Consider the following 27,393-nt stretch of genomic DNA (forward strand, 5'->3'; position numbering starts at 1 on the left):
TTCTTCTTTTGTTCCTTAATTACTTGAGGGATATCTTGAGTGATTTCATGAGTGATATTCTGAATACCACTGGGTGGGTCATTAAGTGTAGATTAGTTGCTAAAGCTTTCGTGTCTTGACCTCTTGAGCTTGTGAAGAGTTTTTCAAGAATGCCGTCAAAAAAGAAGAAAAAACTTCCTCTCTTTTCCAACACATGAAAGAAACAGGACACGAAATTAATTTTGCAGATTCCAAATTGCTCTTTAACTTGGAACATCACCACAAGAGAATAATCATGGAAGCCATCGAGATAGAGAAACACCCTCACAACATGAACAAGCGTGACGACACGTCCCGCCTGCCAGACATCTGGAAATTAGCCCTCCCCACAAAAACCGACACCAGAACCAGAGGCACACAGAACGCCGTCACCAATCAACCACACCAGACCCAAACCCAGACCCTCTCCACAGACATATTACAGACTCCATCCAGTAGCCAAACTATAGTGGCACCTCCGGATGCTGCACCCCCCTGCAATCCCTACACAGATCTGGCTGGCACAAGGCACAAAATCACAGGTCGCCCCTATACACGAAGCCAAGCCAGAGCACAACTAAATGCAGCACAGCCATCTTCTCAGAAAAACTCTTCACAAGCTCAAGAGGTCAAGACACGAAAGCTTTAGCAACTAATCTACACTTAATGACCCACCCAGTGGTATTCAGAATATCACTCATGAAATCACTCAAGATATCCCTCAAGTAATTAAGGAACAAAAGAAGAAAAGGCACACTAATCTAAGAACATCCTCTCTGCCCAGAACGTTGGAGGCTATACACCACACCCCTCAACAGTATTTATAGGAACTCAAACACCAGATTCTGCTCTGTTCCAGTAACAAGAAGCCGAAAGCACCAGCCTGAAGATGACGAGTGAGACCTCGTCGAAACGTCGCCCAGACACCCCGACTCTTACACGGGAAGACACCCGAAGACACCAAAACCTGCATTCCTGTACCCGTGAAAATCTACGAAAGCATATATATATATATATATATATATATGCTTTAATTAACAAATAAAAGGGTATTTCCTGTACATCCCTGGTAGATATAATCTTTTAAGATTGGTTAAGACTTAAGACTTTAAGATTGTCAGACAAACCCATGCAAAAGCTCCCCTTGTTTTCATTGGATATCGAATATTAACTGCCCAGAAGCTCTCTTGATCCTGCCCCCTTTATTTTAAGCGTGTTTATTTTGGTAGCATTGGAGCCTACGGGCTCATTCATCCGTTCTGTGCAAAAGTATGTGACACGACATAGCCATATCTTTTAAAAATCCCATAACACTTCAGTATTTAAAAGCTCGATATAGTTCAATCAAAATAGTAGCATTTGCAAATTGGGATTTTGATATCGCTGTTAATGATACACAACTTCTTTCTGTTGCGAACCGCCCTGGGGTCTTCAGATGGAAGGCAGTATACAGATTTAATAAACAAACAACAACTTCATCATCAAGCAGTTTGCAACATCCCAAACCGTTTAAGGCAAGGGTTAACAACATTTTGGGCCAGCAGGCATATTCTGAATTTTGAGAAAGTGCTGTGGGTGCCACTTACAAAACGACTGCTTTGAGGGTGGCAGTATAACACAGAATTAGAGAAAGTCTCTCAATAAAACACATACGGAACATACTTGAGCCTCCCATCCACCTCCCATCAGAAAGGCCCTTTCACAAACAAACCCCAATTCCACACACATCCAACAAACCACCCACAAAACAGGACCACCAACCAGGATGTCTAAAGCTGCTGGATTAGCGACCCCTGGTTTACAGCTTTATAAGTAAAACATACATTTACTTTTATTCATTTGAATGTATGGAGTGCGGAAAGTGCATCAGCGAAGGTTCGAAACTGACCGTACATCTACAAACACACAGGAGAAACCGTACAAGTGAACACTTGAGGGAGTTGGGTATGTTTAGCTTGGAAAAGAGGAGACTGAGAGGAGATATGATAGCCATCTTCAAATATCTAAAGGGTTGTCACGTGGAGAATGGAGCTAGCTTGTTTTTTCCTGCTATAGTGGCTAGGACACACCAACCAATGAATTCAAGAATGGAGACTCTGACTAAACATCAGGAAGAACTTTCTGATTCTAAGAGCTGTTTGACAGCGGAACAGACTCCTTTGGAAGGTGGTGGATACTCCTTCCTTGGAGGTTTGTAAGCAGAGGTTGGATGGCCATCTGTCATGGATGCTTTAGCTGAGATGCCTGCATTACAGGGAGGTTGGACTAGATGACCCTCAGGTTCCTTCCAACTCTACAGTTCTATGATTCTAACCAGAGTTTGGATTGTGAAGTTGTTCCTAGAAATGAACTGGAAGCCAATGCAAATTAGAACCAGAGAAGCATACAGTATTCAAAAAAATGGGCCCCATTTAACACTCTGGCTGCTACAACTGTGTGGGCAGCCCCACACAGAGTGCTTTGCAGTTGTCTATACTGATTGGGAACAAGATGTGTTAAAGTGGCCAGATATTCTTTCTCCACTGGCTGGTATAGCTACAGCATCTGGGAAAACTCTGCAAAGACATCTTTGAGCTCAGATGCTACCAGACAGTTTAGGAGCAAAACCAACTCCAGGAACATGCCCAGACTGCTCTCAGGCTTTCCCATCAATGTCTGTGAAATTTGCTGCTTTGTTGACAGTGCTTTCCTGTTCCGATTCTGGACAAGATGTTTGTATTTCTTAAAGATCATTTACAAACAAAAAAATGCCAATTCTTACAGCTTTCTTTTTACTATTTTTATAGTGCTTATAGTATTTGTAGTGCATGTCAATGTTACCTTTAGAAACGTTAAAAAGCTGCGTTCCATTGCTTTTTATCTAGAACAAATGACCTAAAATTGCAAACTGATGAAGAAACACATTTATGGGAATCTGTTTTGTAGTTACTACCTAAGCAACATGGAGGGTGGTATTTTGCTAAATTTGAACATTGAACAAAAAGGTTAAAGACACTTAGTTGCTTTTTTCACCATAGCTCATTGCAGATACCACACTCAACAAACATCAAGCCATTGATCTAGTTACAGGTAGGTAGCCGTGTTGGTCTGCCGTAGTCGAAACAAAATAATAATAAAAAATTCCTTCCAGTAGCACCTTAGAGATCAACTAAGTTTGTTATTGGTATGAGCTTTCGTGTGCATGCATACTTATTCAGATTGTTTCTTCTTCTGTTTCAGTGTATCTAAAGATGTGTGCGTGTACACGAAAGCTCATACCAATACCAAACTTAGTTGGTCTCTAAGGTGCTACTGGAAGGAAATTTTTGTTTTTTGTTTCATTTAAGCCATTGAATTCAGCTTGACACCTCCATGGCTGGTTGTCAGTTAATCCTAGGCGTGGTGTTATTTCTCACACAGTCCCACTGTACTTCAAATTATGTAACCAGCAAACAGTAACAACAACACAGAAGAACAGTGTGCTAGAGAACAAACAGAGGAATATAATACGTGTGTGTGTGTGTGTGTGTGTGTGTGTGTGTGTGTGTAATATAATATGAAGAGAACCAATTCAATTAAAATCTGATAGTAGATAAGCCAAAAGGAGAGACCCAAGTATCAAAAGCAACAGCTGAAATTCAGTAAGTGGGTATCAAAAATAGTTTAATGCAAACTACCAAATCCTGATGTTTTTTTAAGCTGGTACGCTGCTCATGAATGAATATTAAAATAAAATTCCTAACTCTGTTCTTCAACAAACTTGCCTGTAATCTGAAGGGGGGGGGGAATTAGCTGTTGAAGAACCAAATTAATGTCTTTTAAAAAATCCTCCTATCCATTTAAAAAACGTAATTTGGCCCCTGCTAGTAATAATGGCCACTTGTTGATGACCTCCTCCTCCTCCTCCTCCTCCTGTTAGTGGTGGTGTGTATAGATGCACTATATACACTATATGTATTATATATAGAATCATAGAATTCTGTCCCTTAGAAGGGACCCTGAGGATCATCTAGTCTGACCCCCTGCAATGCAGGAATATGCAGCTGTCCCAAATGGGGATTGAACCTGCAACCTTGGCCTTATCAGCTCCACACTCTAACCAACTGAGTATTAATATAGATAGGCCATTTTGGCTGTGAGACCTGCTCCCTGCCTTGCATGCCTTTTTACATCTGGCCTGGGAGGGCAGGGACCTGATTGATTCCACCTGCAAAAGCCAGGAATGCTGAACAGACTCTTCTGTTTGGGGTATGATTTAGGGTTAATAATAATAATAATAAAATCTTTATTTTTCAATCTTACGATTTGTGTGGAAATTGTTCAGTTTGAGTACTTTCTAATGTGTTTTATTAATGGTTTGTGACTACTTTTGTTATATTTGTAATTATGTAGAACAAATTCATGTTGGAAGACACCTTGAGCATGGTTTTAACTCTGGAAAGTCAGCATACACATAAAATGATGGTAGTGTTAATATCCAATTTAAATAGAATAGATAATTTTTTTCAGAGCTTTGCAAGAACTAGACATCACCCATGCCTTTTCTTCTTTTTCTGCTCTAAAATTCTTCTTTGTTTATTGGGCATACAAAGTAAAATATGTATTTTAAATCAATTGCATGTGGACAGAAGAATAATTAAGACAGTAGTTCCGGGCTATTTTCTCTCTCAAATAAACAGAACAAGGAAGAAAACTGTTTCCATTGTGCAGGATGTTTAGGTAATTAAGGATAAATCAGATCAATTTTTTTTTATCGGAAATAGAGTATGATGAATGTATGTCCTTATATCTGGAAATTGATTAGTATCTCGACATGCATGAGGAGATACTTCTAATCGAAACTGGGAGAAAACCATCCTAACAAAAGGAAAATATTAAAATATTTTGTTCCAACCGTAAATCAGCGTGGAATGATGAAGCCGATTGTCTTCAATTTCGTTGCGCAGTGCAATGAGAATGAGAATGCAGCACACATTATTTATTTCCTATACCTGGCTATAGCATAAGTGGCAAACATTTAATTGAAAAAATACCCTGGCAGGAGAATTTTTATAATAAATTTGTTTGTGCCCTTACTGCCTGGAGGGGTAAAAAAAAAAAAAAATCTAATCTGCAGTAAGGAAGTTCTGAAGTTTCCCCTGAATTTTGAGGGTTGATTTTCAGCCTCACTGGTTGGCAATCAGAAGCACAGTAATTTTCAAGACAGGCTTCATTACAGTTACTGAGTTGGCGGCAAGTATAGTATATAAAGCAATAAAACAAGTATGTTTTACCAAATTGGAATTACATAACGGGAGAGTCTGCATTTGCTTCCAAGGAAATAGCACCTTTTAAAAAGGCATAGATATGAAGATGAACTCAATTTCTTGCCTAGTTCTAGAATGGAGCTGATACAATTAGGGCTTCTTCCTGGAGATGGAAAATAATGGGTTTTGAATGGATATAGAAATGAGCATGCATTTTATGAGAGATGTAGATTAATACTGCTTGCAGTAGTGTACATCTGGAATAGAAGATATGCAATATTTGGTGCAATGCTAAATTCACCTCCTGTTGATTTGTATTTTGTAATCATGGTTTCAAAGCTGCAACCTTTGTTTTCTAGTTGTTTCATTGTGGGAGTCAGCTCTACTGATTTAGAATCTGGACTGCTTAATGTAGTTGCAAATTATTGAGATTATGACAGACTAGATATGGATATGATGCAATAATATCTGAAACAGCGTACGTTCTAACGTTTCACAGAAGAAAATAGGAACATGCTTGTAATATTGAAGTCACATGTGTGTATATTAGGGCTGCACATCAGCCCTAAGATCGGCGTCAGTCTGTAAATTCGAGTTCTAAGTGGTTCTGTATAAAATGAAGCGGTGTGTTCCCAATTCACTATAATTGGGAATCTAAAATAGCTGTAATTTTTACCCCCATTTGGCCCAAGTGGATGAAATTTACAAGCACAGGAGCTTTTCCAGGGTGAAGCAAGCCTGCCAAATTGCAGACAAATCAGTTCAGAGGCTTTTTGTAGGGTAATTAAAAGGATCCAGGTTCCTCCGTAACTCATGTTAGGGCAATTCATCTAGTAGGCCAAAACTCTAAAATCCATAGGTTTCATATTTTTGAGGGGGAAGAGTGGGAGTTCGTCTCTTGTTCTTTCTTACTTTAAAAGAATTAAAAGGTGACTGAGTGATATGCATTATTGCTTGTACATTTTTGTACAACACAATTTAACACTAAGCTTTCTGGTGCTTATTTGGAATGATGGAGTAGGGGAATCCTGCCCTAACCATTGCTGACCCTGTGTAGGTCATATGGTGTACATAGCATGAGTTGATTTCATGTTGTCTAACAGATGCAGTACCGTTTGTGGTCAGCCTCTCCACACCCTAAGTCACACCCAGGTCACTATTACTTTAAGTTTCATTGTGTGCAGTGTGGTGGCCGTCCTTACATAAACTCAATTCAGTGCATGATGACATAGTAGTTGTGTCATCAAAGGAACTGAGCAGGTCTTTGAGTCTTGCACTTTATTTTATGACATGTAAATTAAGGTGTCATTGATGTACCTATTTATCAAAGCTATTGTTTCTGGTTTTCTCCAGTGTGGTTAAAATTCTTCAGTTATTTTCAGTTAATGCCTTGCTAGGTAGGGACTACATATGAAGCTGTAAAACAGAGGTCTTCAGTTCTGTATTTTATTAAATAACAGGGTTGGGGATGTTTATCAAGGGGGATGGGGAGGAAGGGAATTATTATCCTTTCCTTTCCTTCCAATGCCCTCCTACAAACCCTTCTTCTTTTGCTTCTGCTACCACCCCTCGCTCCAAACAGACTTGTTTCCAGGCTCAGAGTCCAGCTGATGGGAAAGCTGATGGCATATTGAGTTTGTATGCATCAGAAGAAGTTTGAACTTTTGTACTGAAATATCTTGGAGGTACATATTTACTCTTAGAAGCAGTCTCATTGTGATTTTTAGTGTGGAAGACAAGAAAGTTAAATTTATTAAAGGAAATGCATATTTAGGTAGTTCCTAGTTTAATTCTATCAAAGTTGGAGGTACAAAGAGCCATACTTATTCTTTCGTCTTGGTAAAGACACACAAGTTGTCTTCTCTCTCATAGTGGGATGAATGGAGAAGGAAGGGATGGAGGAAGTGAGGTCAGCAACCCTAAAAGTATCAGTTTAGAGCATGTTAGTTCAGAAAAACAGTCTAGGAAGCTTGGAGTTTCCTCCTTTTATCTGCATTCTCCCCATGCAAAACCACCATACTTACTACAAGCTAGGTTGCATCCCAACATTTCCAGCAAATGGTAGCTGGGGGATGGGGAGAAGTGTTATGTGGTGGAAAAGATAAGCATTCCTACTTCTCCCAAGTATTTTCCCCTGCAAAGACTACCCAGCACCTGCAATCATGTTGCATGATCCCATGTTTGCCAGCATTTCATATAGCTCCAGACTTTCAGCCTTTGTTCAAAATAATTGCCTGAAGAAGAATTCTGTTTAAAGCCTGAAGCTTACAGATTTCAACCAGTGATGTTGATGCACTAAAAAAGTTTCATTGACCTGTTTTATATTTTTGTTTGTTCAAAATCCCAGATAATTTGAATAATAATGCGAAAGATCAGCTACCTCTAGCTGTGTCGTGGCATCCAGTCCTTTTCTGGTGCTCAGATAAAGTAACCAAGAAAGGGGTTCTTTAAGTCTGGCTTGAGCTTACTGTAGAAGCTTTATTACATTGCACAATTCTGAAGGTAAGATTGGGGCCTTCCCTGTAAGAACGTGCACCGGAGAAAGAAATCAGAACAAGTTTGGTGATTTCCTCCAGGTTCTCAGTCTCTGCGGTTCAAAGCACTCTTACGTGATATTTCACCACCTGTGCATAATTTTTGCTACGTTGCCCCATAGCAATACAGATGAGTAAGATTTCACTCGAGCAGTTTTGACAGATTCATGCTGATAAGATGCTGAATAAAGGAGGGAGACAAAAGAAATAAGTAAAGGTGAGCAGGAGAGAAAACTGGAGCACAGGTTAATATTTGTTACAGTTCCTTTTAGGTTTACATGTTTTTTAATACTGTAATTAATGCAGAAAGTATAATTTGTAAGAAATAATCCAGTATGGCTTGTATAATTACAAGGGTTTACACCCAGCATCTTGTGCCCGTAGTAGAGCTTTTTGAGTATCAGCTGCTAGATTGAGAAAGCCTTGTATGCCAAAGGGCCTTTCCTTCATTCGGGAGGCAAGGGTCACCTGAGACTTTGTGTCTTGGGCAGGGACTCTTGTTAATTGTAAGATCAGTTTTCTGCTGGAAGCCTGCTGCTTCTGTTTCCAAATGACTTTGCAAGAGATATTGGTTGGAGGATAACCCAAAGTATCAAGTAGCAGGGAAGGATTGGCAAGCAGAAACACAGACATACACACAATCCAAGATGTAGATAGTGCCATTCTCCAAGTGGCAGGGGTAACATCTTTAGAAGTCAGAAAATAAGTTGTATAGAGGAGACCAAGGTAGTGTTCACATTCCCATTTACTGTTTGCCCATTGCGTTTCCAGTGTTGGTTTTTCACCCATGTTCACATTATAATTTCCAAAATGCATCTGTATCCTGTACAGTGGTACCTTGGTTTACAACCATAATCCGTTCCGGAGGTCCGTTTGTAAACCAAAACAGGTTGTAACCCAAGGTACGCTTTCACCAATGGGGCCTCCAAATTATTTTTGTTCATAATCAAAAAAATAAATAAAAAATAGGGCTATAATCCAAAAAATATATATGTTGCAAACCGGGACACACACTTCCGGGTTTGATGTGTTTGTAATCCAAAATGTATGCAAACCAAGACGTATACAAACCAAGGTACCACTGTGCTTTGCGTTGTTTCACAAACCAGCTTCACATTGATTGGAGCCCTAAAGCTGTTCCTAATCCAACTCTAGTGATGGTGTGAAACACCCCCACCGCTCAACATCCCTTGGTGTGCGCTCAGACATAAAAGAATTGAAGCTTTGCTGATGTGAGCAGCTGGGAAGGGGGGGGGGAGCTGTGAAACGCAGCAGAAGACAACAATTTCACTGTACTCAAAAGCAATAATATGAACACACTCTAAGATACGGGTATATTTTTTTCCTGGGTGGGAAGTTGCAGTGTACTTTCCCTCCATAGGCTACCATAAGCTGCTAGGACAACTCACTGCAGATGATTTGGTTCACTTACAACCAGCTCCAAACTGGCTCAGGGGAGCCATGACAGGAAAACCTATTATCAAGTTAGATGGGAGAGACTGTGCCTCTAACTCTCGCTGAGTTGAATGAACCCCTTTTGCAGACCAATACAAGAATAGAGCAGGCAAAATGAAGGGGGTGGGAATACCCTTGTTTAAATAGAATCCCTTCTTAAAGGTTCAGGTTTACAGGGACCCAGTGGAGGGGGGAGGAAAGGGAGAAGATCAAAATTAACTACCCCACAATGTCTGGTGCAACATGTGGGGGAGGGGACAGTGTGCATCCTTGGGTGTAAAATCATGCAGAGTAGACCTGTTGAAATTTGTGGAGCTTAGTTTTGTTAATTAATTTCAATGGGTCTACTCTGAGTAAAGCTTCCTTGACCATCACCCCAAATCCTGATGGGTGATAAAAGGTGGTGGAGTACTCTGTTTTTCTGACAGTGGGATCTACAGAACTTCTTCTTGTGTGTCTTTTTTTTTTTATTTCTTAGGAGTCTCATACAGTAGGTGCAAACTGAGCCTTGATTACACTGGACATGCAATCTCAGGATGCTTCTCTATAGGTGCATAATGTGTGGGGTCATGTCCTTGTTCATGTTAATGAAGAGCACCCATGGGAAAGTTGGTGTATACAACCCAATTTGCTTTGGGCAGGAGAGTCAGTATGAGCTCATCCTTTTCAGGCAAAATGGAACTTTTTGGAATGAAAGTGCTTGGAAAACGCCTAAAATAGCAGCAGAACCTAGCTCTCCTGGCTACAGTGATAACCACTGGTTTCTTCTGTCTTTCCAGTTTGACGGAGAGAACATGTATATGGGAATGAATGACAATAACCAGGAGTTCCTCTCAGCAAATCAGGTAAAACGTAACAATCTTTGTGGGCTGTGTGTATATGCAGGGTATCAAACAACGCTCATTATTTGCTTGTGTGCTGTCCTGTATTAGTTGTAATTAAATTGCTTGTGCATTACTAAGGACACGGCGTAGTGCAGAGTTGTGCAGAGGTGTCAAATAGCATCTCAGATGTCACCTTCCCCGTAAATGTCTGCAAAGGCTGTGCAAGGTTTTCTACCATTTCAGAACAGCGTTTATAGAGGAAGACTCGTTTCATTTTTAGCCTTTACTACCCTATGAAAAGCCGGCGCATACTGGAGGAAAGGCACACTCATACTTCTCATGTTATACATTTGATCTCTCACACAGGGTTGGCTTTGAAATTCATTTCAAATGAGGATTCACGATTTGAGACCGGCCGGCTTGCTTGACATCATTTTCATTGCACTTACTTGTGATGCTCTTTTTGCCTTGTGGCAACTTACTAAGAACATAAGAGCAGCTCTGCTGGATCAGACCAGATGCCCATATAGTCCAACTTTCTTCCCCTCAGTGGCCAATGAGATGCCTCTGTGATGCCCAAAGCATGACATCAGTGAATTAACCCCTCCTGCTGTCCCAGCCTGCCCCCAACAATGGCTAGTATTCCTTGGCAACATATAGCCATAATGACCAGAAGCCAGCGGTAGCCTCATTCACCATCCCATTTTAAAGCTATACAGGTTGGCAGGCCCCATGACATCTTGTAGTAGAGGCTTCCACAGATTGTTTTGTGTGAAGAATTCCTTCCTTTTGTCTGTCCTGAATCTCCCAACATTCAGCTTTGCCGGATGACCCCCAGCTTGTTCTTCTCTACATGCTTGGCTATTGTATCTTTAACAATACTTTACTCCAGTTTTCCTAGGACGGGTGTTAATCTAACTGGCCTGTTAATTTCCAGGATCTGCCCTGGACCCTTCCCCCCCTTTAAAATAATAGGTAACTTTCCAGTCATCAGATATGGAGGCTGCTTTGAGGGGCAAGTCACGTATTTTTGTGAGAAGATGAGCAATTCCACATTTGAATTCTTTGAGAACTCTCATAGTCCCAGTGATTTTTCAGTTTTTATTTCATCCATTAGGCCAGAAACTTCATTCCTCGTCACCGCTATATGTCTCAATTCCTCAGACTCCCCTCCTGCAATAGTTATTCAAGGCACTGGAATCAGGCCCAGATACATTGGTGATGGAGGAGGGCCATAACTACTTTGCATGCAGAAAGTCTCAGGTACAATTCAGATATGGATGGGATTGTCCCCTTTCTGAAACCCTGGAGAGCCACTGCCAGTGTAGGCAAAACTGAGCTTGTGTAAGGCAGCTTCCTGCATCCCTAGATGACCTTTGAAGTGCTTTCCAATCCTATGATTGGTTTTCTTTAACGCAGCACCAGCCTATGTTCCTATGCATCTGGCTTAGCTGAGTAAATAGGCAGCAGATCTTTGCAAGTGTTCTTCACTGTCTTCAGTAAATTTGATTGCTCCACCGGAGGTTTGAAAAAAGACTACAAACTGCATTCCGCATAATGTAGTACTCGGTGCATATTGTAAGTTATCAGTCTGTGTCACAGAAATGCACAGCAATAAACATTGCAGAGTATAATCCTGCACAAAGGATTTATATCTAGGCAAAGACTGCTGTAATCTTTCTTTCTTGGATGCTGATATCTGCTTTCTGGGGCAAGGTTGCAATATGTTCTTGACGACTCTGGCAGGCATCTTGTCTTGGCCATATATCTGAATTCTTAAGTGAAGTGTTTGCTTCACATGTAGATCAGAGATTGACCATGATGTAAAAGTAATGTTAAACCAAAGACAAGAAGAGAAACGAGTGCTCACCTTCAGAGGTACAATATGTGAGCTTGTCAGATATGGTGAAGTGAGACATATATCCAGTCAGAAGTTTCTAGAGATTGGATAAACTCCAGTTGCTGCCAGAAGAAAAGCTTTTAATTTTTCAAAGGGCAAGAAACAAAGTGACAAAGTTAACTATTAATTGTAAAGTCATAACACCATAATAAAGTGTTCAAAACAAAAACCTGCATTCTACATTCCCTAAGTTAATGATTAGCACATTCAATAAAATACCCATTACCTTGGTTATACAAAACATTTTTTTCTACCTAATGTCAGTTATGTGTGTGTAAGGGAGCCCTAGGCATAGCAGTCGAGCAGGTTAAGGGACACAAGCCCTTTCCATCTGTTCAGGGTGTGTCACATCCAATACTTTTCAAATCTTGTTATCATTGACTGCTCTTTCCAAGCTTCTTGTGGAGTTATCATCATAATGGTTTAATATTTGTCAAAATGCCTAAATGACATGGGCACTGTATGTAAATAAAAGTAAACAGCAAAGTACTCACAGATTCACAGTTTAAATAAAAACAACAGGGAAAGGACTTGAAGGCAAATTTAGTATTTTCAGGTGAAGCTAGAAACTTCTAACACCTATAAGCCAAATTATTAGCAGCGTTTGTCCCTGTCACTCCTTTGCCTGTGTGTGTGCATATCTCATTCCTTACCACACAATCCTAACCATGTCTACTCAGAAGTAAGTTTTGCTGAATTCAGCGGTGCCTACTCCCAGATAAAGAGGTAGCATCTCTTCTGACTTACAGTCTGCAAACTCAGGCAAGGGTACAGAAGGGCTCAGTTTAGTACCCTTCCCCACACTATGAAAAAGAGGTTTGTTAATGTTGTTTGTCCTCATGGTTTCATTTATCTATTTGTGGTGTATTTTAATACCACTTTCCCATGTAAATTTCCAAAATGGTTCACAATAAACTTGAGAAACATTCAGATCATAAAAGATCCTAACGTAATAAAACATGAAAAACTCAATGAAAGCAAAATAAACAAACAGCAGAGCATGTTTACAGATTCAACTTCTAAAAGCACAAATGGAAAAGAAAAAAAGTGGTAGCTACATAGATTTTTCATGGGAGGGGATTCCAAAGGATACAAGGATATCTACCACTAGGCCAATTCCTCCAGCTATATACTGTGCTTTAAACATGGGCACAATCCCATTTACTTCAATTTGGGTGTATGAAGCAATGATTCTTCAACATCAACTTCGTTGGACTGGTCATGTTATTCGGATGCCTGATTATCATCTTCCAAAGCAACCACTCTATTCTGAACTTAAAAATGGAAAGTGTACTGCTGGTGGTCAACAAAAAAAGGTTTAAAGACTCTCTCAAGGCAAATCTAAAAAAAAAAAAAGTATAAATACCGACTGTTAAGTTGTGGGTGAACATATCAGACGACACAGTGATTCTTCAGACAGCTCTTGTTTATTCACGGGCCAGAACAAAACAGAACTGAACAGCAAACAGCTCAGCCGGCCTGCTTTTATAGGCGGCCGGCTGTCAACATTGTAGCAACAACAACCCAGGGTTTCCCACCTAAAGTAACTGACGTGGACCTGAGTCAAAACTATATACACGATACTCCTGGTGGCCAGGGTGAGAACTTCAATACATAACACCGACAATTGGGAAACACTGGCCTGTGAGCTCTTCAGTTGGAGAACAGCCTTTACCAAAGGTGTCATGGACTTTGAAGATGCTCGAACTCAGGACGAAAGGGAGAAACGTGCTAAGAGGAATGCACATTTGGCAAATCCTCACCATGATCAACTCCACCTGGAAACCTATGTCCCCACTGTGGAAGGATGTGTGGATCCAGAATTGTACTCCACAGTCACTTACGGACTCACTGTTAAGACTGTTTATGGAAGACGATCTTACTTGGCTATGAGTGATTGCCAAAGATAATCTGCCCTCAGCAGACAGGCTAGCCTTTTAAAGCTTATTTTTAAGGACATGGTTGCCTAAGTGGGGTTGGGGTTGGGTATGAGGGTAAAACGATATGCTGATAATTATTCCTAAAAACTGGTGCACATTTCCATGTTTCTTTTGTAGGAATTCTATTTTGTCACCACACAAAAGACCTGATCTAGAGAAATACTGAAAAACTCCAATGTCTAAACACCGAGCTTGGTACAGCTAGTCAACTCTTTGTTTTGTTGCTTATCAAGGTCAGGACAAATAAAAGAAGTTCATTAGCATCTGAACTGAAACTGCTTAGGTCACTGGGAACAGAAGTTTCCTAGTACACCTCTGAATGAAACTCAAAGTGTATTATTAATAGAGCATGAATAATGAAAGCAGCTAGATGCTCAGAGTATTCTTTGTTGGGAAAACGTAAGCAATAATTTTACATACTAATGCATGAAGAAAGGTCAAAGAATCCCAGTCCAAGGGCCAGGATGACTCATCTAGCCATGAAGAATATAATATGGAGAAGCAAGATAGACAAAAGAAAACTATGAAGGGATTCAAATAACTAGCGTGGTGATATTCCATGTGTTAGTTTGGGATCACTACTTACAATGCAATAATTTTTGCACAAAATTCAGGAGTTGCACCTTGGATACAAAGATAATTTTTGCACAAAATTCAGGAGTTGCACCTTGGATACAAAGAGCACGTACACACTCAAATGTGTAAACAACCACTTTTAAAATATATATAAACAAGGACATGATTCTTCCCCGTTTACCACTAATGTAATTTTAAAGATGGAACTGCAATTTATATCCATATCTCCTCTTCAAATTTGATGAAATATATGTTTATCTTGCACCTGAGTATCAGAATCCAAGGCTAAAAATTTCTGGGGAAAGGGCCCTTTTGCTTAAAGGTTGCAGTCCTATTAGGGCTGTTACCAATGGTGTTTTTTTTTTTGGCTGTTTGGGCTCATGAGTTCTATGATTATAAAATGATTTCACACCAGCCCATCACAGAAGCCATTGCCTCTTCCATTTCATATCTGTATAGCACTAAAGATCCCAAGTCAGTATAAGGCTGGGAAAATAACACAAGACAAATGATGTGTTTATATATTGCTGTAAATGTTGAAACAGTGTTTTGCACTTCTTGTTCTCATGGCTGCACCCGCACATCTTTTTGTTGAATGGTCTTCTGAAACAGGAAACAGTATACTCTTTTCCCTGTGGCGGATGCTCTCTCACACTTCTTGAATGTTACAGGGACTTTTCCACGTTTGCACCCTGGTTATCAAATGCCTCCCCAGAGGGGCTGCTGGCACCATGTTAGGACTGTTTTATTTTACAATGCTTTTGAATCCACTGAATCTTAGATCTTTTGTATATTTTCAGTGATAGTCTGCATTTCTCTGTGCTGTTTTATTCTCTGATGCTGAAATTGTCTGCTGATTTTTATGGTTTTGTGATTATTGTTAAGTATTCATCACGCTTAATTTTTCTGTAAAAACAGAGTGTGTATAAATGCTGTACACAAAGCATGCACGCATACATGAGGGCCTAATGGGCAGTTACCTTCTCAATAAGATGGTGGACCCCCTTTCCCCCTACCTTCCAATGGAAAGTGAAAAGGTTGCTTTCCATTGAGGTTTTGCCTTTATAGTGCTGGTTTTAATTTGGTCTCCACTTAGTTGTTTCGTTGCTGCTGTATTTTTTAATGGTGTTTACTTTGTTAGCTTGTTCAACCAACTTTATATTGCTGCTGCTGCTGCTGTTGATTTTGTTACCATTTGGTACCATTGTTGAGGCAGAAAGACTGGGCTTACAGCGTTCAACTAAACTAACCCAGAAAGAACAACTAGTGATAAGCGTTTTCCATGGGATTTGAACAGTAAATTTGTTAAACTGGGCCTATTATAAATTGGGCCTTGACGCCTTTGGTGCCTAAGCCTGGCTCATAACTGCTTAAACTATCTTTCCCCACCCTTAAAGAAACACACACTTGCAGGACTGCCATTCTACTCTTACCCTCTTCTTTTTCTCTGTCTCTCTAAACTTACCTGGTGACGATAATACAGAGGGCTCAAACTAAGGGCTCATTGGACTCTAGGCCAGGGTTGGCTCTACCATTTGGTAAAGTGAGGCAACCCCCACAGGTGGAAGATGCTCATGAGCGGTAGGAGCAACCTGCTGGCTTTTCCTTCTAAATCTCAGAGTAATTTCTTCCTTTTGGAGAAATTAAGGCTTGTGTTTAATTCTACAGACTCCATAAAAAATTAAGGCCATCTGCCTTACATTCTGTCAGCAGAAAAGCTAATTTCCCACTGTGCAAATGAGCTGCAGCGAATTTAAGGCTCATGTGGACCCCTGTCACTCTTTTCATTTTGCCGGTGAGAAAGAGATCAGAAGCTTTCTATTCTGGTTCTGAATGAACCACAGTTCTCCAATCCCCATGGTGTCAAAACCTGGGAACTGTGGTTTGTTTAAACTATGGGTCAGGAAACTAGGCAAGACCAGTGCCACCTACTGACCAAACCGTAAAATGACGTTATGCTTATGATTGTTTGAGCTTATTCAAACAATCAGAAAGAGCAGGACCAAATGATATTCAGTATAAAACATTCCCTGTGCATGCAAAGCAGAAGAAGGCTAGGCCAGACTAGACTAATTCCGAAATTATCATTTTTACTGACCAAACGGCAGTCTTCTTTTTTTAAAAGGTAGAATTATATACAAGCCTTAATTGCTATCTCGATGATTTTCATTAGAAGAAGAACCACCCAAAATTCTATAGTTGCTGGCATCCATCTGTTTTGGGAGACAATGGAAGAGTGCTCCTTCAGGCGTGAAGTCAAACCACTGGAGAGTTAAAGCTCCTGCTGGGGCTATAGAGACCGATACAGAAGAGACATGTTTTGTTGCAGCTGGGGCAAATGAAGGTGTCTGGTTGTGCTGATGCTGGTGTACTGTGGTGTATCTGCTTTGTGTGCTCCTCCCAGCAGCCATTCCTCCTTTGGTCACTGCTGGGGTACACAACTTGACTGATGGTCTTCCGGTGCTTTGGTAATCTGCAAGGGATTCCCACATGGCGGGGTTAATGTTGCCAGCCTCCATGTCTCATTTGCAAACATCTTTGTAACACAGAGTTGGTCTGTCAGTGGGCCTGGTGCCTGAAGCTAGTTCCCCATAGAGTACATCCTTGGGGATCCTGCCATCTTCCATTCGGTAGACATGACGAAACCAGCGTAGATGTTGCTGAGACAGGAGTGCGAACCTGCTGGGAATGTGGGCTTGGGAGAGCACACCTTTGCTTGAGACTCTATCCTGCCACGTGGTGCCCCAAATCTTCCTGATGCAGCACATGTGGAAGACATTGAGGCATCGCTCCTGATGGGTGTAAGTTGTCCAAGACTCACTACCATAAAGCAGCATGCTCAACATGCAAGCCTGGTAGACCTTCATTGAATAGACCCAATAGAACAGCAGCAAAAAACTTGGGAAGCCAAACATAGCAACGAGCAAAATGATAACCCTTCTACAGTACATGCCCAAAGATAGAAGGAAATATGCAGCATCTAAAGAAACATCCAATGATGGATATAATAATTTATTATTTCTAAAAGCTCCAGAAAATATATGCATTTAGGAATAATTCTAATATTCTAAATTAATGAAACTATTTTTTTTTAATCCTTTCCGGACACCTATTCTTTTCTCTCCTTAAGTAAAGAAAACAGCCCAAGTGTCTGGTATTCTGCCTTGTTCTCTACCCCTTGATTAAGATCCTAATTTAGCCAGCACAGCAGTATATCATAATTTGGATAGCCATTTTGCCTCAGACAGGCACTTCTGAGACTTCCAATATTGGACCAAAATTATTCGTGCTGTGACGGCCCTACTGAGAATTAATTCTTTATCCTCTTTAGCAATATTTTTCTTAATGTAATTGGGAAGTAAATTAAAGGGTCTAGGAGTAAAGTATACCCTGCCATCTCCTTTATGCTTTCTGCAGTCATTAAAAAAAATAAAATTGTACCCCTTTTGAATGTATTTGCCACGTGTGGAAAAATTCACCCTTCTGGGCTCCACATGCCCAACATTTTCATCATTTATTTTAAAAGCAATTTCTTCCTATGAGGTAACAGGATCATTACTGGTTAAATTGACATGTCTATGGAGAGCTCTTCCTAGGTATGTGAAAATCCCTGTGCCAATATTTTTTTTAAGTTAACATTAAGTTCAAAGCCAGAATTCTTACACTTTCTTGAAATATAAAGTGTGGCATTAATGATAAGAAAGCACAATCTCACTTGCCTCAGGCATGGAGCTCAGGGCACAAAGGAGCTCAGTTAAGAGTCCAGTATCGCTCCCCCTTCTCTATCATGATTTCTGGTTGGGTGCCCAGTCATCACTGCTGTGAGTTTTGTCATGGATGAAGTGTTCACGTCAAGCATAAGCCTCACACGAAAGCACTGAGCAACCACCACCTCCTGTCCAGGTCCAGACACAAGGCCCTGCTCCCATATCTGACAAGAGTGACTTTGTGTTGAAGGTTTGAGTAAAATTCCAGGGCATCTCCTGCTGGAAGGAAATGCTCAGACATGGACAACATGGGCTGTCATGTGGGAATGGAGGGCGATGATAGACCCTTGCACCTTCTGCGTGGAGCAAGCAGGATTGCACCCAGAGTTGTCATTAATGTTCATCAACTTATTAAAACAGGGCATAAAATGATACATTATGTTATTGCTACTTTTTTCATACATGGGTAAGTTTGAATTTTTATGTCAGTCAACTGATCTATCAGTTATGGTACCACTTGATGTTCAGCACAGCCAAGAATCCTTATGAACTTGTGATAAGCTAAGTTTTATTCTGGTTGGATTTTATTTTTGATCTGAAATATAACTCATTAATAGCCTTTGCCATATCATACTGCACTGTAGGGTATTATAATTGGAAAATGTTGAAACATAAAATTTATCTTCAATATCTTCATTTTCTAACGTTTGTTACTGGTTCAGAAGCTACAAAAAATGTTTTTCCTAGCATTTTTCTTAGAAGGTATGATTTTTATGAAGGTCACCTGCATTATTTGTATTATTAATTCAAATAAATCTAATCTGATAATTTTTCCATGGATAATTACAGATGGCGCCTAGCCTGTTCTTTGAACGAACTAGATCTTTTTAATTTTGTCATCTATGCTTCCACTATTTTTATAAGGTAGGAGCTTGTCCTAAGCTGAAGGCTTTGTTGTGCATGGGAAAGCAATGGAGACATACAGCAAGGGACTTTGTGCGAATATCCCTCCATTTCAGCTTTTTGCTTACAGCACATTACCACATTAAGAAAGGAGTGAAGCATCTTCTCAACTCCCTTGCCTCACCTTTCAGTTAATAACAGTTGTGCCCAGGATTTCTTATGGACCAAAATTGTAATGGGTATGAGCATTATGCATTAGAAATTATTTTTTTCTGAGTTCACTTACTGGGGGTAATAATAATAACACACTAAAAACCATCTTCTACATAATTATCTCATTAAACACAGGAAATTATCTCAATAAAATGGGGTGGGGTGGGAAACCCAGTTAAAAATACGTAATCCAGAAGATACATTTGAAACAAAACTAAAACTAAACAAAATAAACACTTGTGGAAAAGACGTATTTATCCAGCTGGGAAATCCTGCCAGAACAAAAATGTCTTCAGTTGTTTCTAGGAAGTGCTGATAGTGGGCGCCAGTCATATCTCGACATATCTCTTTGGGGCAGCCACCATAAAAGCCCTGTTCTGAGGGTCTTTGCCTTCTGTACCACACTGTTGCATCCTGCATCTCATAAGGGCTTTGACATGGATAGGACAAATACCGGATGGGAAAAATGCTCCTTAAAATGTCTTGCAGGCTTCCCCAGATTCCCCCCCCCCCCCACTCCTTGAGGAGGGCTGTATGTGGTGTAGATGTTCTTACCACAGGGTTAGCCACTTTAGGTGTGGCTACAGGCATTAGCTATTGATTCAGGTTTGTTGTCTGCCAGTTGTCCACATCATTGTGCAGTACTCAGCAATTGGCTTTGAGGCTGCCAAGTGTGGTATTCTACCATCTGTTTGCTAACCATTGCTGTTAGTGAGGTTGTGCATTGTTTCTATCTCCTCCACAATTGCCCTCTATCTCTTCCTTTCTGTGCTATAGGCAGGAATTACTGTGCTTATGAGTGCTTTGCAGTAAGTAAGTACAACAACAACAAAGAATTGGAATGGGGAAATGTTAACTGTCTAAAAAATTAACAAGGGTAGTAAAATGATAATAATATATGGGGGGGGTTACATAAATTTATTTTTGATATATGCAAGCAGAAAATGACAACAAGGGAGAAAGGAATAACTGGTTAACAACAAGTCTATACGACATGTACACCATGCAAGAATGCTTGATGTAGCTAACATACTATATAGTTACAATATGCCTGCTTTTTTCCATGATAAAACGTTGTGATTCTGTTTTTCATTAATCTCTTCTGCTCAGTCTCTAGATGCCTTGGGGAAGTGAAAATATATTCTCCTCTGTTTGGAAAGCTTGTAGTATTACTGTATGAAGATTTATTTCAAATGGAGGGGGGCAAAATCTGAAGAAGCTGTACACTCTTGTGCAACCCAAGATGTTTATTTTTTAAAAAAATAAATTAATAACTAAGATTTGAACTTCCTCATTTTAACACCTTTTTTTACTTAAAACAACAACAACAAGCAGCACCCTCCATATATAAGAGGGAAGGTCTGGGAAACCCAAAGTGGATGGTTGGCTAAAACAATCCAGTGAGGACTTTGGGTGCTCAGTAGACAGAATGCTCTCTGACTGTTGAAGTGTGGAGGGGCTGGAATCAATGGGGGCATGGGGACATTTCCCAGAAGAAATGCTGACTGGCTGAAACCTGGAGCAGGAGCACTCCAGACCACAACATTTTGTTGCAAGTCCCACTTGACATGGCTAATAACCATTAACAGAACTGTTTTGAATTTGTGGATGAAGATTAATGCTTATGAAGAGAGGCTGTGGTAGAAATCAGGTAGAAATAAGACTTCCACAAATAAGCTCCCAATGCGTTTATTCTAAATTTGCAATCTGATCATTTGTGATGTCCACTGAATGCTGGTGCATGGGCTCATATAACTCTGCATTGGCATCTTTCTGTCTCGGGAGACAAGACAAACAGATGCCAACACACAGTTATATGAACCCATGTGGACATAAGAGTGTGTGTGGCTGAACCTAATTAGTTTATTGTTTAAGTTTAGATTATATCCCACTCCCCCCACCTCAAGTTTGAAAACAAGTGGAGTAAACACAAATCAGCTAAAAAGACACCAGAATGTATAAAAAGAAGAGCACTGTCCCACACTAAAACAACACAGTCTTATATTCCCTAACTTTAGACTGTTAATATATCTGATCAATAGCCTGGCTGCTGCTTGAAACACAACTGACAGGTTGTTTGTGTGAATAGACTTTCTTTACCTTGCAGTGAAGCAATGTTAACCATACCATCACAAATGTAAGGGGAGAAAGGTTTGATAGGCCTGCCCTCAACCTGGTGTGTATGGGTTTTTGCCACCTCTCCCCTAGCTGCAGGTAGAGCACAAGGATGATGCATCCACTGGACTGTGAAATGTAGAGGCACAGTGGAATCTCTGGTTTTGGTGCATCAATAACTGTTCTAAGAGCTAATTCATATGTGAGATCAGCAGCAAGGTTGCTAGGATTGTTGGGTTGCAAACCAGTAGATGCAACCTCACCTATTATCTATAGCAGCCATTCCATCAGGATGTGTGAGAAGGAGATTGATGGAACTGCAAGGTCTCTTCATTACTCCTTTGTGGGGTGCCTTTCTTTTTTCTTTTTCTTTTTTTTGGGCTTAATAGCAGGATAAAATTGCAGGTGACTATTATGATAATATGAATCAAGTATTAGAATGACTCATCTTCTTTAAACTGCCTTAAAAATATTACTTTTGATTCTAATAGAAACTATATCATTTTAAAAAGGTATATTGTTTAGATCTCTTAGCACTTGCCCCCCCATCCGCCCACATAAAAGTGTGTTTCCTTTTATTTTAATAGCAGCAATGTATGATAAAATTTGCTTTGGCTTCCTGTTCTCACCCTCATTAGTTTGCAATCTTGCCAATATTTACTTTGACATTGCTGTTTATTTACCAAAGCACCTTTTATTGCATTGGTCATAACATCATTGCTAATCACATACACATTATATTAAAACAAGCACTCTATATATCATTTGTTGTTTGTTGAACCTTGTCTAACCCTACGTAAGTGCATTAAAACACCAGGAACACATCTTCAGAATCTCTTTTGAGAGGGGAGTAAATAATCATGACAGCTATGAGTCTATAGCACACACAAGAATATCACTCAGTTTTCCCAGAGGGTTTTAACATATTGCTAACTTTTTACCCAGCAGTTCATCAATGTGGCGTGCTTTCTTTCCTTTTAGTCAGAAAATGTTGCACACTCCCCACTGCTAATGTAGCTAAAGATGTGGTGGAGAATTAAATAAATTGACAAGCTTGGATGTCTAGCGGTGATGAGCTAAGTTTTTTTAATACAGTTCAGTGGGCAAATCACCTCACTCCCTGATTATTCCTCTTATGCTGATCCCAATTTGTGTCTTATATATGTTACATTTCTTCATGCTAATTCTGCAAGATTGAAATTATTTGATTCTTGAAACCATTTTCTTGGGGTAAGCAGATAAATACCGAACATATAAATACTGATAGGATGCATAGGAGCACAGGAAGCAGCCTGGAATTAAAAAGGCCATCTCATTCAGAATTGTCTACCTGGACTGACAGTGGGTTTGCAGGATTTGAGTCAGGGGTCTTCTTAGCCCTACCTGAAGATGGCAGAAATTGCACTCGAGGTTTTCATACAAACAATGTTCTCTATTACTGATCCAATAGGGGAGATCAACTCATGTATAGTTCTGCATATAGGTCTATTTTCTGTATCAAGAGTCTACATACTGTGGCATGGTGGGGAGGGTGGAGGGGTGCCTTCATATAGTAATTACAGCTGCACATGTGGCTACTGGTGTTGGATAAAGAATGGTACAGTGTCCAATGGGCATTGAGGTCAGCTGCACTTCCGTGATAAAATGTGATGAAGCCAATACAAACCTCATTACCATTGCATGGTATAGAACAACAAGAGCTAATGTGATGCCCTCCAGATGTTGTTAGACTACAACTCCCATCAGCCTCAGCCAGCATAGCCAATGGTTGGGGTGATGGGAATTTTAGTCCAACAAATATTTGGATGTCTACTCCTGGTATAGAAGTTGGGGATGCTTTTTCTCATCCACATTGTGATGCAGATAGGAACAGGTCTTTTTATGTCTTCACTGAAAGTAGCCTTAGCTTTCTGAAATATCCTGTACCCCTTTTCTGGCCAACTGAATTCCTCTTTGTGGACAGTATGATACATTAGCTGATGATACAGAAACCTTTATTTGAAAAATGTGCATTTGAAGGCTGTGAACTGATAAGGGCATTTCCTTGCAAGTAAGTTACACTGAAAGAAGGAGAATTTACACTCTGATAAGCTTTTAAAGACTAGGCTGCAAGACAACAAATCTTCCATTTCCACTGGAATTATTTTAAAATGTGTGGTTCTGGACTATAAATGTCTAGCTCAGTCGCCAACAACAGTCTGTCTGAACTGAGAAATAATCCTGTGAACACCAAAGGCATATAGCATAATAGAAATGCTGACAGACTCTTAGTCACAGCGGCACACAACTGCTGCATGAAAATAATTCCTGTTGTTCAATTGAATCAGAAGGGCATTTGACCCTCACAATGAGTCAAATACAAAATGTAATGCAATCCCCAACAGGAGCATCAGTATTAATGAAACTTGACATGTGATCAAACGGCCATGGCCATTTGACCCCGGAGATGAGTGAGAGATCTATTGTGTCTAATAAAGTTGGCAGGGTGTCATTCGTCACCCTAATCACTTTCTTTCTTTCTTTCTTTCTTTCTTTCTTTCTTTCTTTCTTTCTTTCTTTCTTTCTTTCTTTTTCCCTCCCTCCCTCTCTCTCTCTCTCTCTCTCTCTCACACACACACACACACACACACTCAGAGGAGAATTTAAATAATGTAGATTGGATACCAGTATTCATGCATTTTGTGCAGTTGCTAAACATGATAGTAAGGTGGAAACTGAGACAGTGTACAGTATTACTGTGGTGAGCCAGTTTACTGCAATACAACAGCAGTAATCTCCCCACCAACCACCATGACTAAGATCACCCCACCAGAGAGAAAAGAAAAAGGGTGGGAAGAGAGAACATGAAGAAGAAGAAACAAAACATGGCAAGCGAGATTAGGCAAAACTGGCGGGGGTTTCTTTTACTGTTCATACACTGAATTTGGTTCTACCCTGCAAGTTGGACATGGCACTCACTTTTTTTTTTGCTGTCTTTGTTGATAAATCACAGACCAAACAACTATGAATGTGGTTTGCAAAAATTCATTAACAATATTCTACAGCATTTCAACACCTTCTAATACATGAAGTCTTAAATATTATATACAATGCCAAAATAATAATGACATGCGCACCTCAGTATCTCAAAGCTAAACCATCCAAATATTCCTGAAATAAGTCCATGAGAACAACCCTCTATGTGTATACGCGTGCTGGTGCAATCCCTACAGAACTCCAACGAGATTTCAGTCTCTGTTTCGTGAATCTTCTTCTGGTCGGCACGAAAAGGAACTGACTATACAATGGCAATTCAATGCTCCTCCAAATAGATTAGCTTCAACCTTAATGGCACTTTAATCTTTTTTGAGAGAGAAAATATTTTTTGCTGCCAGGCAAAAATAGTTATTTCCCAACAGCAAGAGTTAAGCACTGTTTGTGTCAGTGTTTAAAATTCTGCATTCTTAGTGGTTTTTAAGCCATCCTCTAAACAGATGGCAAAGTACTAGGAACTTAGCTGTTGGTTTTCCTACTCCACCACCCTTGCTTTTTAAAATGTACAGTTGCAATTGTAAGTTTAACCCATTCCCTGCCCCCTCCATGGTAGAAATATTTGGAATATATGACCGTGTCACTCCAACCCTCACTCCCAGCCCTGAGACATTTTGTTGAATGAGGCAAAGGAGAAGATTGGATCCCACTTCCATGTTCAGAAGCTAACTGGGCTAGAAAGCACCCCAGAGCACACATAGCTGAAGTCTGTCCTCCTGAGACCTTGCCACTGCTTGCACACCACTCAGCCTGGTCTGCTCAGATAAATGCAGCATCCGTGGCACCGGACTTCATCCTTTTAGGCTAAACATTGTATATACTGGCTGGCATCAAGTTCCCAGGGTTTCACTTTGAGGTCTCTCATAGCCCTACCTGAAGATGTTGAGCATTGAACTTGGGATCTTCTGCAGTACTTCAAAGTCCCTATGTCAATGGTTTTGAATTTTGAGAAGGAGCAGGCTATAAGTCCAGTCAAAACTGTCAGTTCAGAGCTTTCTGCTCTAGGCAGAGGTGATTCTTGTCTTCACTGTGTTGAAGCAGCCTTAAACACAAAATAAATTCTAGACATCGGGGGAATTGTGTGGACAGCTTCCCTAGCACAGGCAAAGTAAGCTTAGGTCAGGTTTGAAGGAGAATTGAACAGCCATGCATTTTTGTGTATTCATGTATATATTTGTATGCTGCATGCTTACAGACACATCAGCATGTGTATCACAGCATCTCTTATCTTCACCTCCTTTGCATTTTGGTTTTCAGGAAGCTAGGGTACATACAGTGCTTTGCAGCTCTTGGGGGCTGTGGATGAGGTCAAATGGCCAGGTTTCTTGATCAGATGTCAAGATGCATTACTACCATCTCCTCTGTTGGTGCTGAATTACGACTTGCATTTGACTCATTTCTAGGGTCAAAATGTCCTCCTCATTTGATCAGATGGCAGAAATTGTATAATTTGTATATATCCCTGAGCCATATGGGCTCTGAGTGCTGCTGTAATGTGTTTTATAAAGGCACAGCTGTCTGGGTGACTTATTTAAAATGGGATTTTGAAGTAGTGTTCTTGCTATTAAATGTCCTCATTCCAGGGTTACACAAGGTTTATCTGTTAATAAATAGCATTTAGGGCACTCATTTTGTAATCACAATAGTTTTGCTAGTTATGAAGCATGGGCCATTACAATAGAACTATGTTTGGTAAACAACCAATAACGTAAAAATAAATAATGGCATAATTAAGACCTAATGAGGATGCTGGAAATGACTGTGTGTTTGTTGCAAACCAGACAAAGCTTTTTTTTCTTAGCACTCCAGATTATAAGAAGTGCTATAAACATTTTAAATAAGTTTGGAGATACTGTATGCTCCATCTTCCTAATTTTTCATTTGATAATGTTTTGCAATAAGACGTCAGTAAAGATTTGGATATAAAATAGAACAGGACTGCAGGCAGATAAATATAGCACTATTAAAGTGGTCCACCCACCACATCAAGGACTAAGACAAAGCCTACATCATAGCAACAAAATGCATTCAGAACTGTGATAGTTTTGGAACAATGGAGCCTGCATAAAGAGCTAGGGAGCGATGCTTTGAAAACAAACAAAAGTATTTTTCACTTTGCTGTTTGGAGAACCTAGACCAAAGTTTGTGCTGGATAGTGTCATTGACTTCATGGGCTACAGGTCTCAAAGAGGTGGTGAAATTCATTTACCTCTCATTCTTTGCCTGTGAGACAAGGAAGCAGCAACGCAGAATGTACTGGTTCGAACACATTAAATTACTGATTTTTTTTTAACACGAGGCAGTACTGTGATGTGACTGCTACAAATGGAATCTTAGGCAGTGTTAACAGAAGCCTAGTGACCATTTTATTCTGCTCTTGGCCAGGCTTCACCTAGAGCACTGTGCGAAGTTTTGGGCTCCACATTTTAAGAAGGGCATTGATGAACTGAAGCATGTCCAGAGGAGAGTGACAAAAGACAGAGAGCATTTGTTATTTGTTGCTCCACCTTTGCTGGAGGTATTTATGCCATCTGTCAGAGATGCTGTAGTTGCATCTTGCAGAGCATTTTCTGCATTGAGGAGGGCTGAACTAGATGACCTGAAAGGTCCCTGCAAACCTGTGTGTGTGTGTGTGGTTTATAGTGCATGTATGCCATGGGATGATCACTCTGTGTGGAGGAGTGATTAGTCCATGGTACAGTGGACTCTTGTGTTGCGAACGTGATCTGTGCGGGAAGCACGTTCTCAACCCGCAGTGCTCGCAACCCACAGCGCTGCACCTGTGCATGCACAGGTCGCTGTTTGGTGCTTCTGCACATGTGCAAAGTGCAATCTAGCGCTTCTGCGCCCACGCAAGCCCTGAAACCCGGAAGTAACCCTTTCCGGTACTTCCGGGTTCAGCTCGGTGCGCAACCCAAAATCGCACAACCCAAAGCATCTGTAACCCGAGGTA

The 27,393-nt window shown here is 40.3% G+C and overlaps 1 protein-coding gene and 1 long non-coding RNA gene across 9 annotated transcripts in view; one reads left to right on the forward strand and one right to left on the reverse strand.

Moving 5' to 3' along the window:
- Positions 1–27,393, reverse strand: part of LOC309534385 — a 415,746-nt gene that overhangs the window by 347,354 nt on the left and 40,999 nt on the right. The window lies entirely within an intron of this gene.
- Positions 1–27,393, forward strand: part of TOX2 (TOX high mobility group box family member 2) — a 270,950-nt gene that overhangs the window by 110,405 nt on the left and 133,152 nt on the right. For all 8 annotated transcript variants that reach the window (XR_014220590.1, XM_082226144.1, XM_082226141.1 and 5 more), the window contains exon 2: positions 10,012–10,077. Coding sequence is in view for 7 of the 8 variants with exons in the window: in XM_082226141.1 (XP_082082267.1) it covers positions 10,012–10,077 (66 nt within the window). In the remaining variant the exon portion in view is untranslated. The remainder of the gene's footprint in view (positions 1–10,011; positions 10,078–27,393) is intronic.

This window comes from Podarcis vaucheri, assembly GCF_965113315.1.
Source record: "Podarcis vaucheri genome assembly, chromosome: 6".
NCBI classification, from domain to species: domain Eukaryota; kingdom Metazoa; phylum Chordata; class Lepidosauria; order Squamata; family Lacertidae; genus Podarcis; species Podarcis vaucheri.